Raw genomic sequence first — 17,584 nt, 5'->3', positions numbered from 1 at the left:
GCGCTTTAAAGATGATAGTCAGCACCTTGAAGCGCACCCGGAAGGCCACAGGCAGCCAATGCAGCTCGCGCAGCAGCGGCATCACGTGGGAACGTCGAGTCCCCCCCAACACCGCCCGCGCGGCCGCATTTTGGACCAGCTGGAGCCTCCGGGTGCTCCTCAAGGGGAGCCCCATGTAGAGAGCATTACAGTAGTCCAGCATTACAGTAGTCCAGTGCATACTTGGATTTATGGGATGTCATTTAGTTTTGTAATCCAACCACAAGTTCTATCAAATGGAACATGGTGTGATGCCTGGAATTAACACTTCCGAAACCAGAAATTTGTTTTTAATAATGGAGGAGAACAACATTTGGGAAAAAGCTTATCTTAAGCTTTCTTCATTTTAACAAATTAGGGTAGCAAAATGTTGCTGCTATTATTGTTAAAATTTGGAGAGGTCTTTTCTTTTGTTGTCTTGTCACCAGGTTTTCTAGCAGTATATTAATGTGCCTCTTGTATTTTTAAAAATTTAAACATTTTATTTTAACAAATTTTATAGAAAAAAATAGAACAAATGCACAAAAAAATGAAAGAAATATATGAAAAAACTACCAAAATGAAACCAAACAAGCAAGCAAACTAACAGAAAGGTGGAAACTGTTTATATTTGTAAAATGTTAATCAAATGTCAAATTCCATACAGTATTAATCTTGTGAACTCTAAAGCTTCCTCCTTCCGTTTGTATTCAAGATGGACAGTGATTAATATTTATATGTTACTTATATGTAAGGGTGTAGGTCTATACATATGTTGTATATAGTATGTTTAAATGTGTGTTATGTATGTGTACACTTTGAGAGCAAGCAACTAAATTTCATTTTTAATGTGTGCCATTGTGCCCACAGTAAAAAATGACAATAAAGGCTATCTATTTATCTATCTATCTATCTATCTATCTATCTATCTATCTATCTATCTATCTATCTATCTATCTATCTATCATCTATATCTGTCTATCATCTACCTATCTATACCTACCTACCTACCTACCTAAATACCTCATCTATCTACCTATCATCTGCCTATCTACCTACCTACCTATCTACCTACCTATCTATCTATCTATCTATCTATCTATCTATCTATCTATCTATCTATCTATCTATCTATCTATCTATCTATCTATCTATCTATCTATCTATCTATCTATCTATGAAATAAGTTTTTAAATGAGTCGCTAACATTATAAAATATGCCACAGAGAAATATATTGAGTCATTTTTTGACTAATAAGATTGCCTTTTCAAAAACAGTAAGTCCCACTTCTCGTGAATCCAGTTTAATATCAAGAACACAGGTAGTTTTCGACTTATAACCACAACTGGGACCAGAATTTCCACTGCTAAGAGAGTTGACTGTTAAATGAGTCATGCTTAAGTTTACGACCTTTTTTGCCCACTGTTATTAGGTGAATCACTGCAGTTGTTAAATCAAATCAAATCTGGCTTCCTCCATTGACTTTGCTTGTTGGAAGCTAGCAAATGGCAATCATAGGCCCTCCAAGGTGCTGCAATTGTCGGAAATATATGCCAGTTGCTAATTACCCAACTTTTGATCACTTGACTATGGGATATTGTCATAGTTGTAAGTACAAGGACTGATCATAATTTACTTTTTTTAAGGCCATTGTAACTTCGAACAGTCACTAAATGAATGGTTATAAATTGAGACTACCTGTAGCACTATTTCAAATCCTCAGAATAATTAGCATTGATGGCCTAATACAACCATAACTCATCAGTCAAATGCCAAACTTTTGGGATATAATTTAACATACTAATATCTTTAACACAAACATATTCCCTATGAATCTACACATTAAAATATACTGCAACCAATTTTGGTCACCATATTACAAAAAAAATATTGAGACCTTGGAAAAAGTTCAGAGAAGAGCAATTAAAATGATCAAAGGCCTGGAGACTAAAACATATGAAGAACGGCTGCAGGAATTGGGTTTGGCTAGTCTAAAAAGAAATAGGGGTGACATGATAGCAGTATTCCAGTATTTGAGGGGCTGCCACAAAGAAGAGGGGGTCAAATTATTCTCCAAAGCACCATAAGGAAGAACAACAAACAATGGTTGGAAACTGATCAAAGAGAGAAGCAACCTGGAATTAAGGAAAAACTTCCTAATAGTGAGAACAATTAACCAGTGGAGCAGCTTGCCTCCAGAAATCATGGGCACTCCATCACTGGAGATTTTTAAGAAGAGACTAGGCAGTCACTTGTCTGAGATGGTATAGGTTCTCCTGCTTGAGCAGGGGGCTGGACTAGAAGACCTCCAAGGTCCTTCCAGCTTCTGTTCTGTTCTGTTCTGTTCCATTTTTATTTCTATTTCTATTTCTATTATTTCTATTCCATTCCATTCTAAAATATTATTCCAAAAATATTTCAAAGATTCAGAAGACCAAATCATATGAGTAAATGATTATCAGATTTTTTTTACATTGCTAACAAAGTAAATCTAATATCCATCCTTTTGAATGTATTGTTGGGATATCCTATAAATTTGAAATAAGATATTTTGATGAATCAGTTTTAATTTCCAAAATGAGCAAAATAAACAGATGAGTTGGTCATTAACAAAATAACAAGACAGTTGAAGATCACTAATCTTTTAATTTCCTTACTTTTAATCTATTGCTTGATATAGATTCAATTTCTTTCCACAGAAATCCCTGACATTGTAAACTGTAAACATCTTCGATATTTCAGGTAAGTTATTTTCTAACTACCTCCAAATGGGACGGGCAGGGATACATTACTCCAGAATAATTTCTGTCTATTTTCAAAAGAGGACACAATCTTTTAGTCCCAAGTAATTTAGTATGAACAGTCTATTTTCCAACAATGGCATACATCATATCAGTTTCAAATAATAAAACATTTTGAACATCGTATTGTGATTCCTTGTGTTATAAAGAATATTACTTTATAAATATAGGAATTTATCATTTAATAACATTCAATTGATGTACTGTAATTCAGAAATAAACTGAAAACATGTAAAAATTGAAGGTTTATATATTTGTATATCTTTGTCTTTTTCTCTATTTTTAACTTTATTAGTATTAGACTTTTATAAAAAATAAAATGTTATTCTTGATGTTATTTTAATTGCTTGACACAATGCCTGGGGAAATCCTATTTAGATGGAAATCCATTTAGGGTTAGACTTAAGCTTGTTTGACTGGAGGCTAAAACATATAAGGAACGGTTGCTGGAATTGGGTATATCTAGTTTAACGAAGAGAAGGACGAGGGGGGACATGATAGCAGTGTTCCAATATCTCAGGGGCTGCCACAAAGAAGAGGGAGTCAAGCTATTCTCCAAGGCGCCTGAAGGCAGGACGAGAAGCAACCGGTGGAAACTGATCAAGGAGAGAAGCAACTTAGAACTAAGGAGAAACTTCCTGACAGTTAGAACAATTAACCAGTGGAACAACCTGCCTCCAGAAGTGGTGAATGCTCCAACACTGGAAGTTTTTAAGAAGAGACTGGACAGCCATTTGTCTGAAATGGTGTAGGGTTCCTGCCTGAGCAGGGGGTTGGACTCGATGACNCTGGCATTGCACAGCATCAGCCGATGGTCCCGGGCCTGAGGATCAGAGGTCCCTGGAGGTCGAGTAGAGCCCTGAGGATCGGAGCATCCACAAGCTTGTAAGCAGCGTGTGCGTGCTCCCAGAACCCGATATGGTCCTCTGCTCCCGCCATATCTGCCCCTCCCACTGATCGTACCTATCACACCACCCTCCGCCAGCTTCCCAGTCTCCTCCCTTACCACCCCGCGCCCCCCAGACAGGACTGGCCTTGGCCTCAGAGAGGACTCCCCAAGTTCTTAAAACATGGGTTTTTAGCTAAACATGGTTTAGGAGCCACAGACTAATTAAATGTCTTTTAAAAGAATCTGATCACAGCAAAATTAGTTCTGTGATATAATTGATTAGATATAGCAAAACTGACAATGGGAGCAGAAGATAATTTCTTGCCACCTCCCTAAACAATTATCAGGATATTCTTCTCAGAGGACTCTTCCTCATGGTTTTCCTAACTGTGCTAGGACCCTGATTCAGTGACCATTTTTATGTTTTGTCTTCTTAATCTTTATCTCCTCCTCAGCCAACAGCTTAAAGCTGTCTTTAATTGTTCCAGTTTTAAAATATTTTTTCCTCTTTTGCTGACACATATTTTGTTGTGGATATGATCCATCAGTGATGTGATTACTGATGCAGTCATGAATGGGATCTGTACAGTTTCTACTGGCTTCTTTAGATTGATAGAGGTACATCCACTTCCTTCTTGCCCCTGGGCATTACCCTCCAAAGTCATTCTTGCTTGGGCTGCAAGAGAGCCTGGACACATAGACTCTCATGTAATGCCCATGTAATGCCTGTTAGGGGCTCTCTGAAACACTTGTGAACATAGATTCCTGGCATGTACAAGTTTATAAACACAAGCTTAATATTTTTTTAAGCTCAGGCTTGTGAGAGCTCCAGTTCTGTGCTGCAGAGTGGTTCTGTCACAAGTGAATCATTATAAGTTCACTCCTTCTGACAAAAGGTAATTTTGGGTAATTTTGCCCACTGAATAGGTTACAGTACTTATAGGTCCTACTGGCCATGGCCACTTGATGGCAGTAGCAGTTGAGATGGGGTTTGCTTATTATTGATGGCCCTCTCCTGTTTCATCTGTGGCTTCTCTCCACTCCTGTAATTTGGCAGCTGGGTTATTTTTGACATGGGTTTAGCACTCTTTCAGAAAAGTGCTGTGTTTAGAACCAGACCAATTGACAAGCAGCATGGAGCATTTCTGTATCTGAGCTGTTTATTTATTTATTTATCAAATTTATATAGCTCCCCATCTTGGTGCTTGGTGGGAGGAGAAACAAAACAGAAGAATCCACCAAGTGCCTTTTAAAGAAATTGCTTCACATTTGAACAACCTGAATACCACCATCCACCATCCACCATCTTTGTTACTGAAGCAGAATAGTGATCAGCAGTAAGGACAACACAATTTACGATGGCATACTTTTCTAGCAACCCGTGTACTGGATGATAGCATTTTAGCATAGGTCATTTGGCTGTGTTTAAAGGCAGAGTTTTTAATTTAAGCCACCTCCTTCTCTTTTCATTTCCACTCCTTGTATTGTTTCATCACCTGATGAGATTCCACCTGTTCTAGGCTATCACAGAACACCTCATTCTTTGAATCATTGATCACTTGGTTGCTCTTCATAACTTTGTTGGCAAGGCCAGGTCCTGCAAGAGAAAAAAAAGGCTCAGAATAAAAATAATAAATAATAAAGTACAATCAGAAGAAATAGAGAAGATATGTATGCGTGTGAATACATGTGCAAGTGATTATATCTTACAAAATCTGAAAATCCAGATGTGAGATGTTATGGCTTTCCCCATAAGGCTTTAGTACCTTACTAAAGTTTTAAGTGTTTAGAACTGTTATTGTGGACATATTATTTAAGCTGGCTTTGCAAAATGTCAGGTCCATGAGAGTCTGGTAATTGCAGTGGGTATATACATTTTATAAAGAAAAATAAATCTAAATTACAAAGTGACCTAATTTGATTTACAAAAGAGAAGGGAAATAATATACAGTGGTCTGCTTTGATCTCATTGCTTAGCTGGGCATCAATAAGCCAATAGGCTGATTTCTAATTTATGACGTCAGTTTTTAGAAAGCAGGAGAATGAGGAAAAAGAAAAGAGCCATCTTCTTCAAATCAGCTATCTCTTCCTCAGAATGGAAATGTTGAGAAGTTTTGGCTTTGCATAAAATGAAATCCTACATTGTTATGGCTTCTCTGAAGAAAACCTGAAAGTTTATGTTATTTGAGCAAGGTTACAAAGTTCTATCCAGAGATCTAATGTTCCATCACAGTGACGGCATTGGTTATTTAAAAAGACATCTACTGAAGAAGGAAGGAATTTCACCCTCTCATTAGAGACTGTTCTTAATGACTGAATTCATAAGAAGCAGGAAGCAGGCTACCAGCTCTTCCAATTATACCAATGTAATTTCCTCATAGGAGTGAATGTTTGCAGTGAAAGCAAAATCTGCCCTCTGCCTTGACGCAAAGTAGCTTCACTCTGTAACAATGATCCTACAGTATAAACGACTGCATTATTCAATATAAAGTGAAAGAAATGCACATTATCTACTGGGAATTCTTGCAGTATACACAGGGTACATATATCCCCTGTCACCATGATAGCATTTTATGAGATGCACTTGCCTGCTTGCTTGCAGTCTTCATGTACGGATGGATTTGGATAGATTTCAGCAACTCCATCTAATGAACTGTTTTGCAAAGAGGCAGTCTCTGAGTCTGCAAAAGAATAGAATGTTTTTCAATGTTGATTATTAAAGGTCTGGGGTTTATTAGTGTTCCCCTATCAATAGCTATAGCTTTGGTATTAGGGTTAGGGTTAGTAACTAGTTTTGTTATTAGGTTTGTAGAAATGATTCAATGGATCTGTTCTTCAAAGTCAATTAGGTCTCCAGCTCTTTGAAAGGTTGGCATGGCTGTTTTTAGGGACCCTGGCAAGGATGGATTTTAACTCTAGGCACACATGCCCAGAAATTTCAAGAGAGCCTCAACACACTTGTGTCAAGCCTTTGATCATATATGATGCCTTGGAAGCTTCAAGGAACCAATCCATCTTGCTAAATGATTTGCATAGTCTTGCTTCAAACCATGCTTTAATTTAATTTAAGCATGAGAGTATTATTTATTGAAATTAATGGCCACAAGGCAAATAATATCCAAACTGAGCATGATTGTTTCCAGGTCTCTGGAATTTCAAGACAAGCCCATGATTTAAAATAGATGATTGCAGAAAGGAGAGTAGTCACAGAGTACAGCAAGCAAAGAGCTCTAATTACTGTCCCAATTTGGAACAGTTTGGGCAGAAACAGCATCTTATCTGTAAAGATATTTTCATGTGTTCTTTAATACTTGGAAAAGAAAGTTCCTAAAAGATGTTTGGAGACTGGCTAAGCATGTAGTACTGATTAAAAGCTTCAAAATATCTCACTTCTCCTCAAGTCTATTATCTGAGACATATTCTAATTAACTAACATTAACTTAAACGCACATTATTTGATTCCTATTATACACAGCACTCCCCTCTCCTAATTTACAATAAACTTGAGAATTAGGTTAGGTTAAAAGAATGACAAGGCCAAAATCACCTTTGCTTCTATAGTTGAGTCCAATACTTTATCCAATATACCACACTGCCCACCTTATTTTAGCAGAAAAGCTTTTAGAATACATAGAAAAGACTGATCCAGAAAAGACCATCCACTGAGCTAAATGAAGATTTTCACCTTCCCGGAATTATTTAAGGAAACAAAATGATATAACTATAGCAAGAAATTGCTTCTGCATCTCTCTCTTCTCAATTGTTTGGCAAAATTACAGTGGAAATTTAATAAACAAATGTATTTCCACCAAAGAAAGAAATTAGGCTTAGGAAAAACTGGATCAGTATTCATGGGAGACTTTTGAGATAAGCTATTTGCTGGGTTTGAGGATCTTTATTTTAGTTATTTGATTTATATCCTGCTTTCAAGGAATTCAAGGTTGTAATCATCCAATATCCTGTGATTTGGGTTGAGTTAGAGAAGGTGAATGGCTCAAAAACACTTGCTGAGCTACCAACAATATAACAGAAACAACATAGTAGCTGCCTATATATATAGACCAAAATAAAGGCATAGGAGGGAGGCACTCCTATGAATAGCTCAGATGCCACTCAAAGGCAGAGAATGCATAGTGCCAAGCCATGCAGCCTATTTAACTGGATAGTTTTCTTGTATAAATTTTGCTAATAAAAATGGTATTCAAACTTAGCATGGGAAAATATCATTTCTGGGCACCTTCACAGTCCTGGCACCCTGGCAAGCTCACCATCTCACAGGTGCTTAGAAGCCAGATAGGCAAATTGCTACTTTATTTTATCCACAATGTCTCCAATGTAATTCACTTGGAGAAATGTTAAATCTTCACTTTTAATTGTCTGCTGATACACTGCTGTATATAAATTGCAGCCAGACCTAGTGGACAGCAGAGAATCCTTTGTTGAGAACCCCCTGAATTTATCCCAAGACCAGTTTGTAGAGTCACACAATGAGCCATAAATTACTCATCCTATTTTTGCTTGAACTATACATTAGGTAAGTCACCCTTGGCTATATTCACACAACTTTTTTTAAATTGAATTAACTACTTTTCTGGGTTCACATAATGTATTGAATCATAAGACAAACAAGCTTGATTTGTATTATTGTTCAGCTACAAAATACTAACCACAGTAAATCCTAACCAAATGTACTATATGTTTCAACTGAATATCTGTTAGGTCTTTAACTGACCTGCAAAGTGTGTTATAAACCCAGCCATTGAGTGGCTTTTGTTCATCACTGCAACAAGAGGTTAAGAGTTGAGAACAGGCCAAATTTCCTTTTAAGTCAACTGATCCCAAACTGCTCTGGAGATCTTTTGAGGGCTGCTTCTTGGGCCAAAGTCCCAAACATGTCAAAGCAGGTTTGATTGCTCCACTCCAAACTGATGAGCTACTTGAGCAATATGAAGTTAGGTCAAAGTATCTAAGATTAGGGCTTGAAAAGCAACAAGAAAAAAAAAATCATCTGGTTGAAACTTCCTGTCCTAGAGGACCAATGTTCCATAACCAAACACGTCTCCCAAGATCCCTAAATTCCCAAGACAAAAATACTCTGTGCACTAAATTGCATGGAAGCACCAGTAAAGTTCACACAGGAGGAGTCAAGAAGGAGGTTACGTTAGGGAGCAAAATGAGTTTTAAGTTTAGGTTGTGGATCTTGAAGTGTAAAGGGTATAGCTATCTAATCACAGCTGCTGATGAAAGTATCCCAAATGCCTCCCTCTCAATGCACTTTTGCTATCCACAAGCATACCTGATTTTTTCTTGAAGAAGGATTCGGGAGGTCTGGGCATATCATGAATCACTTCATAGAGGGGTTCAAAGTATACAAACATATCCTCCGAAGCTTCGTCCATCGGTACAGTGTTGATGACCTGCCAGAAAGTCTAGAGGTGATCTCTGGTGGTACAACACCATTCCCTGGGTCCCCATGAGAGATCTGGAAGCAGTTGCAATGATGGCATTGTTGAAACAAAGAAAGCAAGATTTGACCTACTAGGAGGCTCCTGAGATGCCTTCTTGATTTTCATAAAAGAATAGCAGGATCTCTAATTGCATTCAATAAAGGCATTCTAGCTCATGGATGGATACTTATTTGGAAGGTTTTCTCCCTGCTTGTTCCCCATTTAAATATTTTTAGAATTATTTATACTTCACTAAATTGGCCAGAAGAAGAGTTATCTTTGAAGTAGGGAAACAGAAGCAATAGATTTTTCTAACTAGGATGTCTTGAATGCAAAGTCAGAATGACGTTTGTGCAGGAATATACTTTTCTGCAGTTGTTCCACATCTTTTACTATAAACATGAAGGCCAGAAACTTGAAGCAGAGTGGAGGACAGAGGGTGGAAAATGATCAAGTAAAATACCTTGACATAAATTGCCTGCAATACAAATCTCCAATCTTAGATTCTGCTAATACATTCCAATTAAGCATGTAAATATTATGCAAGGGCTATTATGATACAATAATTACGGTAGCATGTATATAGTTAGTATTTAGCTGCTAGAGCATTACCCAATAAAATATGTCATATAAACTTAGTTGTGTGAATTTTAAGTCATTAAGCATAGATTCAAGCTGAGCCCTGAATGAGCAATTTCCTGTCATTTTTTTTCTTGTCTTCTCTCTTTGCATCTTTTAGCATCCCACTGACAGTGACACTCCTCACTACAAGGAGTTCCCATCCAAAGCCCTACTAACCAACCAATGATCCCATCCAATAATCCCATCCAAAGCCCTACTAACCAACATTAATATTTTGCACCATTTACCTTCTGGGCTGCCTTCTTCATTTCCATAATATAAGCAGCCATGGCTTCCTCTTTGGTCATCTTTCCCAACCTTTTCCAGGCATCCCTGCCAAAACCCCAAAATATCTCTTAACTTGGGCAAGTGCTTCATTAAAAAAAAAACCTGCCAGAGGTTGAACTAGTTTGAAATTCAGAATCTCTCAATAATGGATCTTTCTTAAGGATTTCTTATATGTGAGCACTAGGGATAATCTCTTAGGGATGACTGTTTATCAGTTTGTGTATGCTATGAATCATATTCTTTTATTTCAATTTCATGAATACTTTAAAATATTTACAGTCCAGTTTGAACATTTCAAACAGAAGACACTGTTTAAAACAAATATAAATTTTTAAAAATGGATTGGCTCAGCAAGTAGTCCTAATTGAGGAAACTCCATTGACAATGATATGATTTAGATCAGGGGTCCTCAACTTGGCAACTTTAAGACTTGTGGACTTCAACTCCCAGAATTCCTCAGCCAGCAAAGCTGACTGAGGAATTCTTGGAGTTGAAGTCCACAAGTCTTAAAGTTGCCAAGGTTGAGGACTCCTGATTTGGATTAATAATGGATCTACACCAAGAATAATTAAGCTGGGTTCAAGAGTTAAAAAATAGCAAATGATAATGATAAAAATAATAGAATTATAGAATTGATAAGAAGAACTCCAAAAATAGCCTTGTAGCTCTTCTGATGTATAAAAGTTAGTGGTGTTGGGAAGGGAGGCAGTCAAAATAGGCAAGATGGCAGTTGTATCTTGGGAATAAAGTCCCATCTTTTGCATCTGTTTCAATGTCAAAGGGTTGGGACTTTGAGGTGTTGTCATCCCCACCTATTTTGTCCTGTTCTGTAGAGAATGCTGTTCCAAAGGGACAGCTGCAAAGAAAGCCCTGTTTCTTACTGCCATAATTCTAATTTCTTTACAGAGGGCGAAATAAAATAGGACCCAAGCACTTTGCTGCAATTAACTTATAGGCTGATATAGACAGCACCTCAACTTTTTCACTCTCCAAATCTATAAGACTTTATAGATTAAAAGTGGCAGTTTTGTATTGGACTAGTATCCAGTGCAATAGAACAATATTAATTGGGTGGCCTTATACCTTTGTATGTGTGTTACAGGTAGTCCTCAACTTAAAACAGTTTGCTTAGCACTGAAAAAAGTGACTTGTGACCATTTTTCACACTTACGACCATTGCAGCATCCCCATGGTCACTTGATTTACATTCGGATGCTTGATAACTGATTCACATTTATGACGGCTGCAATGTCCCAGGGTCATGTGATCACCTTTTGCCACCTTCTGACAAGCAAAGTCAATGGGGAAACCAGATTCACTTAACAACCGCATTACTAATTTAACAACTACAGTGATTCACTTAACAAATATAGCAACAAAGGTTGTAAAATGGGGTAAAACTCACTTAACAAATTTCTCATTTAGCAATATAAATTTTGGGCTCAATTGTGGTCGTATGTTGAGGACTACCTATAGTTAGCAGGTATTGTGCCTGCTCTAGCATTGAAATAGCATCAGATGCTGGAGTCTAACAAAATTTATTAGCTCAAAACAAATCTCAGAAAAGACAATGTTTCATTTGGAACTGAGATAATTTGGCATTGGCTTTCTTACCATTTATATCTGCCAATAGGATCCCAAAATCCTGGCCTTCGGATCTGGCATTGACCCATTGTTGCTTGCTTGTAGTAACCGTAAAAACGTAGCATTTCTTCATATGAAGGGCGATAGGAACCTAAGGAAATAGAGGATACATTCAGGATCCTACATGGAAAGAGGTATTTGATGGCATGATTTCATTTTTAAGGTTCCCAACTGTGGTGGAACCACTAACTGAAGGGGAGGGGGCTTATCTAAGGGGAGTAAAGAGTCATTGCAGTTTGGAGTCTATTTGGGGGAAGAAACATCTGAGGTCAAGCGTGTTAGGTTTATATCTGCCCATTTCCCAAGAAAAGTTAACAGTCTGGTGAGATTTTTGTAATAGATGAACAATAAAATATCTATTGGACCTATTTATCAGCTGTTTTGCTTGCTAGTGCCGGACATCAATCTGTCTCCAGCCATAGTGCAATACTGGAAATAAAACAATGGAATCTAAGTTCACATAATTCTTTAGGGCATTTCATAAGGAGGCAATAATTGTCAATATATAAGTACATAATCGAGTGGTTTTCAGCCTAGTCACTTAAGCTAAATCAGAGGTTACCATACAGCTGCTTCTTTTGAATATTAACCAATAGTCATTGTTGTTTACATCCTTCTATCATGCCTCTGCTAAATTGAGTGCTATAAATAAACAATGAAAAAAAATGCAGAATTCTGCATCAAGACATACTGCTCAAAATGGGGAGAATACAGGTGTGACTTGTTTTTCTGAATTTAGAAACCTGGCTTCTTATTCTTTACAGTTGTTCAGAGAAGCCTGATAGGTTTAGCATTTGGTGTCAGCCCTTAGAGGGCTAGGTGAGCTAAGTAACCTGAGAGGATCCCAAAGAGATTCTTACCATTTTTGGGTAAGCCTTGAATGACCCGGACAGCTGCTTCAAACTGTGACTGGCAATTTGCTTCTTCTGTCTTCAACCCCATTGGTACCTAGTCAGATTTTTTTAAAAAAAGAGGTTGAAATTTGGAATGTGCAGACTCCAGGGGAAATAGGTTAAGCATGGGATCACCAAAGGACAGACACGGTCTTAATTCATGCTAGAAGTTGATGTGAAGGAATTAATGATTTTACCTACAAAGATGAACAGATATGTAACATCCAGATGAAACTACTGAAACGTGAGTTCTGCCAGTATTCCTGAATAAATATTTGTTTTATAATCATCTTTGCTGAGTTATCTGTCTGGCCTTGAATTACAAAGCATCTTGATTCAGGTTCGAGTACATGGGTGTAGAGATGAATGAAATGGTAGGAAGAAGGATGAGGAGAACTGGATTTTTCTTCCAGGGATAGAGTTACAGCAGGATCGTGTTAGAGAGTGTGCTTGCCCCGAGATCCTGTTTATTATAATTAACTGTTAATTAAAATGAATAATCAGTATTTATATAGAAAAAGGTATTTATAAAGAGTATTTATAAGTTAGTTGGAGAAGTTAGTCCATAAAGTCTTAGTTATATAGAACACGTAAAACAGATAAACATCCAAATTAATTTCCAAATTCTTAGCTGAGCTGCAATTTAATCTCTTGTTCCTAACGATAGTTCCAGATAGTGGGTTCCTAACATTACCAGTCAAAAACATGTGCAGCTATTCTATCTTTCCCTCCTTATCATATTTTCTGCAATTACAAAAAAAGTTTAAAAAGCACGAAGTAAACTCTGGAGGGTTTAAATTAAATTCTGTGACCAATGTGGAGTGATGGTTGCAGAAAAATCACATCAAAACACTGAGGGGAAATTAAGCTTAAATAATAATAGAAGAGAGCCAGACTCAAGAGAGATGATGTGAACTAACAGATGAAGTACTATATGATTAAATATTTGTTTGAATATGGTTAAAAATAGTTAAATTTTGGACGTGAATGGGTTTTATAATAAGAGAGATGTGATTTACAAGTAGTATAGTATTTTTTTATGATATGGGAAATGTAAAATACTGGGATGATTTAAATGTATGAAATGTTTTGGATATTTAAATATAATCAATTTTCAGAAAATTATAATTGACAAGAAATGTTTTGGTTACTGAGGGAAAATTAAGCTCAAATAAGAATTCTGAAAACAGGACCTATAGCGATTTACATAAGATGATTTTTTGCAAACGCAATAGTAAAACAAGATGATTAGAAAAGATGCTACAAATTGATGTAATTGTTATTCGTATAAATATTAGAATAATCTTTATATTCAACTTTATATGTATTGAAAATACTAAGAACTATATTTGCTCAATATTGGTAAAAGGAGAATATTACTGGAAGAAGAGAGGATCAAGGAAAGGTATTTCTAGTTAATATGTTGATTATGAAATCATACAAATTAACTATTATTGATTGTTGTTAAATATATGAACCTAGACAATACGTTGTTTACCAAGTACTAAAGACTGTTATTGCAGGGCCTGAGAATCAGTTCTTTTGCCAATCATGCAATTTTAGTTCACTTTGCTTCATTGTCTCATCTGAATTCAGAGCTTATTTTCCCAGGCAACCTTAAAAGCAACTCTTATCTAATCAGTTTCAAGACTTTATATTGCAATCCACAAATAAAGCTTTTGGGAAACATGCCCAGGCAGGCAGGCATGCAAAACTAGTATCATACCATCATCATAATAACTTTCAGTTGAAATTTAAAAGCAAAAACAATTAGGTCTTAACAGCCAGGTAGCTTTGCTTTACAGGTAGTCCTTGACCTATGATCAAAACGGGGCCCAAAATTTCTGTTGCTAAGTGAGACAATTGTTAAGTGAATTTTGCCTCATTTTACTACCTTTCTTGGTACAGTTGTTAAGTGAATCACTGCAGTTAAATTAGTAACACGGTTGTTAAGTGAATCTGGTTTCTCATTGACTTTGCTTATCAGAAGGTTGAAATGACCCTGGGACATTGCAACTCTCATAAATATGAATCAGTTGCCGAGTGTCTGAATTTTGAACACGTGACCATGGGGACATTGCAATGGTCGTAAGTATGAAAAACTGTCATAAGTCACTTTTTCAGCATCGTTGTAACTTCGAACAGTCACTAAACGAACTGTTGTAAGTTAAGAATTACATGCAGTACCCAGAATTTGGATGCAAAACAGACAAACAAATCTAAGTCTATATCTTGAAAATAAATGGGTTGGATGGTGATAGCCATTTTTTCCTACCTTTTATTTATTCTATTAGTCCAAGTAGAGCTGCTCCTGAGCAAATGCAACACTGAAGGAATGAAACTTTTGCATTCTCCTATTGGTCAAAGCACTGGTTGGCCCATGTTGTTTCTTGCTTGCCCTAAGTTTCCAAAGACTGAAAGAATGAAGATGACCATAGCCAGTTTCATAATATTTTAGAATATTTAATTTTCTCAAATTTGGTAACCTTAAGATGTTACTTGAACTCCCAGAATTCCCCAGCCAGTTGAAGTCTACATTTCCTATCATTGCTAAAGTTGAAAAACATTGCTTTAGAGGAATTGTGTGTAAATTGCCCTCTGTGAGCTTCTACCTCTGCGAGAATCGTCTTATCCCATCACATACAATGCAATGTGACAAACATGTTAGGCATTGACATGGGAAATCTAGGGTAGAGTATAGGGCGGAGGTTTTGTTCTGAAGCCAGGATTTAAAAAGACAAGAACTTCCCAAATCAGATCAAAACCCTTTCAAGTCCCAGATTGTGTCCCAACCAAATACCAATTGAGAAGCAAATACAAGGGGCAGGTGTGTGACAGTTTGTTTCAGTTCACATCCCCCAGCCACTGGCAATGGGTCTTTTACTGAATGTGATATTTAATCACATTGCTAAATAGCTATTGACCATTGTCTGCCATACATTTGTTTGCAGGTAATCCTGATGTTTACATTAGGAGTACCTACTCCATTGATGGCAAGAGACAGGTGAGCATTTCCTCAACCAGATCATTCAGACAATGCCAGTGGAGTATTACATTCAGTCATACTCTATGCCAAGCACTGCAGTCACCTCACATTTCTGTTTTCAGAGCTAAAATGATGCCCCTTGTTTGCCTTATCGATGCAACCCATGTTCCAATGCTTCAGGTATTAAACTCTAACATCCTCTTCTGTCTTTCTTTTGTAAGACCTTCTCAACCTCCTTGTACAATTCTGACTGAAATGTTCTTTACCTTTCTAACTCAGATGAACATCTGTAGCAACCATAAGTGTTGTCTCCCAGATTCCAAAACAAGGATCTGATTTCCTATTTCCATTTCTCCCAAATGCCATTTTATTCAGCAACGTTTACTATTCTGCCAGCCTGCACACGGTTCCAACAGACTCCTGTGATAATTTCAGATGATGTCTCTGCATTTTAAAACCTAAGCACTCCTATGTCAATCCTGATCACAAATTTCCACCACTCTCTGCTGATCCTTTTTTCCCCCTGTGCATCGGCAGACTTACAACCCCTTTCTGTAACTGCATTTCATGATTTATTTATTTCTGGGTCAACGTGGAAGCCCGGGTCTTTACTTCCGTCTTTCTCGGCCTGCCGCAACGATCTCTGCCGAATGGACATCGGCTTACCACAAGGACTATACCTCCGGCATCTAATCTCCATCTGGTGAACCTAAATCCGCTTCTCAGCTATGATCCCCTTTTTTCCTTTCAACAATTATTACATGGATATCCCTTCACCAGCCCTACCTCGTACTCGGTTGCATAAAGTGCTGTGCTCACTTCCCTCTGTGCCTGCACATCGCGTTTGTCAACTTCTTGTTCATTGCAACAGCAGCTGTTTCAATTTTGACCTTCTGAGTCCCGCCCATAATCATCCGTAGCGAGATTCAGCAAATCATTGCACAGCAGAGAAAGTTACGCCTCTCACCTCGGCCAATCAACAGAAGAAGATCCCCCGTCTTGATGCTACAGACCTCTCTATTATCTTGTGCTTTGCCGCATGTTTTGTTTTGCACCTCCATAACTTTACCTCTAAAAAGGGCCTGCCAGCGTCTCCTCCTGGGAAAGATCTTCTTTTTCTCCATTTAATGAATCTGTTCTTGGGTTTATTCGAAATCCACACATGCAAATGTGGTTTCCTGAATGTTTCTTGTAAAATATAGAATTGCCAACCTCGTGAATTACTTGTAAGATAAAGGCGTAAGGAGTTTCTTCAGTACTTGTCAACGTGAATTGAAAAAACTTATCAGAAGAGCTTGAAAGTCACAGCAAGAGAAAATCCATGGAATCACTATTCATCTTATTTATTCATTTGAATGAAAAGTATTGGTTTCTTTTGTTTAGCAAAAGCAAGGTGGAAGTGTTACCAAATTGGATATTTTGAGCAAAAGCAAGGTGGAAGTGTTACCAAATTGGATAAATTTATGCTGGATGCCAAGCAAACATGTTTGTATATTATGTGAAATAAAATAGAAGCAATTGAACTTTGGGCCCGCCTTATTTTGTCTGCAAAATGTCAGAGGACTACTAAATGGCAGAGAAGGGCTAGTGTTCTGTATCCTTTTTCCACTACGGTATTTTGCAAACTTGCAATGGCAGCTGTATTAAAAAATTTAACTGTGTGGTATCTTTATTAGTAACTGGGCAAGTGTATCAATGAGGATATTTAAAAGGAGGTACAAAGTCAAGAGAGAGACTGACCTATTGCCCAGGAACTGCACTATATTGACTCTGATTTTATTACCTTTGAAAGATATGAACTGAAGATAACAACATAGTGAAGAAATAATGGGACAGAAACTCTTGGGGACTTCTGAGTGCCAGTTTTTTAAAAAATGTTTTACATTTTAATTGATTGTATTTTAATTTTTAAAATGATTTTAAATTAATTTTAATCTTTTATTAACCCAGCCATATGATTGATTAATCAACCATATGCTGGTCCCATGCCAGATTA

At 37.2% G+C, this 17,584-nt stretch overlaps 1 protein-coding gene and 1 long non-coding RNA gene across 5 annotated transcripts in view; one reads left to right on the top strand and one right to left on the bottom strand.

Annotated features, from left to right (window-relative positions):
- Positions 1 to 17,097, bottom strand: part of ACBD4 (acyl-CoA binding domain containing 4) — a 23,240-nt gene extending 6,143 nt beyond the window's left edge. Inside the window, exons 1-8 of one of the 4 annotated variants that reach the window (XM_015814630.1) lie at positions 16,375 to 16,449; positions 14,878 to 15,016; positions 12,570 to 12,657; positions 11,680 to 11,800; positions 10,026 to 10,110; positions 9,006 to 9,126; positions 6,298 to 6,390; positions 5,206 to 5,306 (exon numbers count right to left, since the gene is read on the bottom strand). In XM_015814630.1, coding sequence (XP_015670116.1) covers positions 5,206 to 5,306; positions 6,298 to 6,390; positions 9,006 to 9,126; positions 10,026 to 10,110; positions 11,680 to 11,800; positions 12,570 to 12,651 — 603 coding nt within the window. In that variant the 5' untranslated portion in view covers positions 12,652 to 12,657; positions 14,878 to 15,016; positions 16,375 to 16,449. Of the gene's footprint in view, positions 1 to 5,205; positions 5,307 to 6,297; positions 6,391 to 9,005; positions 9,127 to 10,025; positions 10,111 to 11,679; positions 11,801 to 12,569; positions 12,658 to 14,877; positions 15,017 to 15,854; positions 15,862 to 16,374 lie in introns of those variants that run through there. The other 3 variants (XM_015814631.1, XM_015814632.1, XM_015814633.1) reach the window with 3 other exon arrangements.
- On the top strand, positions 14,676 to 16,381 carry LOC107286284. The gene is made up of 4 exons (XR_001548851.1): positions 14,676 to 14,690; positions 15,554 to 15,606; positions 15,711 to 15,768; positions 15,868 to 16,381. It is a non-coding gene; the product is annotated as an uncharacterized LOC107286284 (long non-coding RNA).
- Positions 17,098 to 17,584: the final 487 nt, after the last annotated feature.

The sequence above is a fragment of the Protobothrops mucrosquamatus genome, unplaced genomic scaffold, assembly GCF_001527695.2.
Source record: "Protobothrops mucrosquamatus isolate PMUCROS unplaced genomic scaffold, P.Mucros_1.0 scaffold269, whole genome shotgun sequence".
NCBI lineage: Eukaryota > Metazoa > Chordata > Lepidosauria > Squamata > Viperidae > Protobothrops > Protobothrops mucrosquamatus.
The sequence above is the reverse complement of the archived record's forward strand: the minus strand, read 5'-3'. Positions and strand labels throughout refer to the sequence as shown.